Source organism: Lucilia cuprina, chromosome X (genome assembly GCF_022045245.1).
Source record: "Lucilia cuprina isolate Lc7/37 chromosome X, ASM2204524v1, whole genome shotgun sequence".
In the NCBI taxonomy this organism is placed as follows: domain Eukaryota; kingdom Metazoa; phylum Arthropoda; class Insecta; order Diptera; family Calliphoridae; genus Lucilia; species Lucilia cuprina.
Window position 1 is genome coordinate 13,788,724 of NC_060949.1, and position 2,665 is coordinate 13,791,388.

Consider the following 2,665-nt stretch of genomic DNA (forward strand, 5'->3'; position numbering starts at 1 on the left):
TGCATCAAGTTTTTGTGAATAAAGTCCAGAATCATTTCACATAGGTTTGATTTATATGGAATAATGATAGGGAATCGTTCATCATAACTCATAGATGAATTGACTAAGCGACCGTTAACTCTAAGAAGACCGTTGAAATCTAGAAATGGGTTTAAGGTTATCAACGAGCTTTTTTTTTGAAATAGCTCTGGACTGGGATAAATCTTCATATTCGTCAGCATAATAAGCTCTTTGAGTTAATCTAATTAAAACAGTTTTAGATTTATTAAGCTCATTTTGCGATAGAGGTTCAGCTCTATTCACAATTTTTTTGGATGCTAAATTGCAGAAACGATAAACATAAGCAATTACGCGAAGAGCCCTATGGTATCTGGTGAAACTGTTTATAATACTGAATTTTTCACCAATTTCCTTTTTCGTGTGTGTAATCTGATATTTCGAAGGGGGTGATCTGTTATTGTCCAATAATCTTCGTACATTTGATTCGTCCTTGGCTGTCGATGAATCAGTTGTACAATTAACCGAAATCATTTTCCTTTGTTCTGGCGGTTCAGAACACGTGGTAGGTAATGATGGCCAATATTCTTGGGAACCAAGAAGCCAAATGGGACCATGCCACCATAATGGATTGTTCAACAATTCTTGAGGCTTACATCCCCTTGTTCCGAGATCGGCAGGATTTTCGGAAGTGGATACATGTCTCCAAATTGCATTGTCAACATTTTCAATAATTTTAGCTGTTCTATTGGTTACAAAAGTTTTCCATGAAGATGGATGATTCTGAAGCCAGGCAAGAACAATGGTGGAGTCAGTCCAAAGATGAACCGATATGTTTGAAAACAAGTTATTAGATAATAAGTGCTTTATTAACTTGGAAAGTAGTAAAGCGCCACACAATTCTAAACGTGGAAGACTGAGTTTTTGTAGCGGTGCTACTTTGCTCTTAGCCACTAGTAAATGTGCGCTTATATTGTTCGAATTCTCCGATCTGATGTATATTGTTGCACAGTATGCTCTCTCGGAGGCATCACAAAAACCATGTAACAATTCTTCCATTGTAACAAAATCTTCCATTTAAAGAAAATGTCCAATTTAACATTTTCATCCCACTCTACACCATCTTGCCATAATTGCTGTAAAAGCATTTTAGCTTCAATAATTATAGGCGTTAGCCATCCTGCCGGGTCAAAAAGTTTCGCCACACATCTTTTCTATTTTGTAACTAAAAGTATCTGTCATAGCGTTCCATCTAATTCCAAGGGTCTTTGTGGAACTTGAATCATCGAATTTCAAGAAATCGTCGTTCAAGAGATTTTCCTTTGGAATTTGTTCTAACAATCGTGGATGATTCGCAGTTATTTTCTTCAATGGAAATCCGGCAGAATATAGTGCGGAGCATAACTGATTTTGAGATTCTATTGCTGATTCTAATGTATGTCCTCCTGATAACACATCATCTACATAAGTCTCATTTCTCAATATTCTTGACGATAATGGATTATATTTTTCTGTGTCATCTGCCAACTGTAAAAGTGTTGGCAGATTTATACCAAAAGTTACAGTAGCTAATTCATAATCTTCTATGTCACCTGTATTAATATTGCGAAACAATATTCTCTGATAGGGCCTATCTGAATCATTTATCATAATTTGACGATACATTTTTTCAATATCTCCATTAAAGACATATTTATATTTTCGCCAATTTAAAATTATAGTCATAAGGTCTGACTGAAGAGTTGGCACACTATATAATACATCGTTTAGCGTATATGAACTTTGTGTTTTACGTGATCCATTGAAAACCACGCGAACTTTTGTTGAAGCACTCTCAGGCCGGAAAACTGCATGATGTGGCAAGTAATATGAAAAGTATTTACCATATTTACTTATTTCGATAGAGTTACATTTTTGCATATGACCTAAATCAATATATTCGTTCAAAATACTATTGTAAATATTCAAAAGGTCCATTTTCCTACCCAATTTCATTTCCATATGAATATATTGCTTCTTTGCTTGGTAGCGAGATGCAGATAAAAATATTGCTTTAGGAAACTCTGGCCTGAATGGTAATTTCACTACATATCTGCCATCTTCTCGTCGAAAAGTTGTTTTTGCAAAAAGGTCCTCACAAAATTTATCCTCTTCTGATAAGACAGAATTATTAGAAATTTCCTCTGTTTCCCAAAATTTCTTTAGCTGAACACATACCTCATTTGATTCTCTTGTCTTTTCATCGACATCAACTGCAACTAGCGATAATGAATTTATTTTAAAAGGACCATAGAAAAACCAACCATAAACAGAATTCTGAGCTACCATGTTACCTAATATATATTGACGCGTTCCTTCAAGTAAAATGTATGGTATTACATCACTTCCTAATAACATGTCAACATGAGAAGAAACATAAAATTTTGGATCCGCCAATTTTAGATCACTAATCTCGGAGAGATTAGGATTGGAAATTGTTGTTGACGGCATCAAACTCGTTAAGTTTGAAACGATTACTGCTTGAGTATCAAGCACGAAATTATGTTTATCAGCGCAAAGAGTTATGCTACAAGTCTTTTTCGAATTAGCAACTACTGTTCCGCCTAATCCACATATTTCGAAATTTGCAGGTTCGGTTTTCAGATTTAATCTAGCTCTAATTCTTTCT

The 2,665-nt window shown here is 34.8% G+C and overlaps 1 protein-coding gene across 1 annotated transcript; it reads right to left on the minus strand.

Annotated features, from left to right (window-relative positions):
- Positions 1–1,185: 1,185 nt before the first annotated feature.
- Positions 1,186–2,325, minus strand: LOC124418511. Its single transcript, XM_046945104.1, has one exon. The coding sequence runs from the start codon at positions 2,323–2,325 to the stop codon at positions 1,186–1,188; it is 1,140 nt and encodes a 379-aa protein (XP_046801060.1).
- Positions 2,326–2,665: the final 340 nt, after the last annotated feature.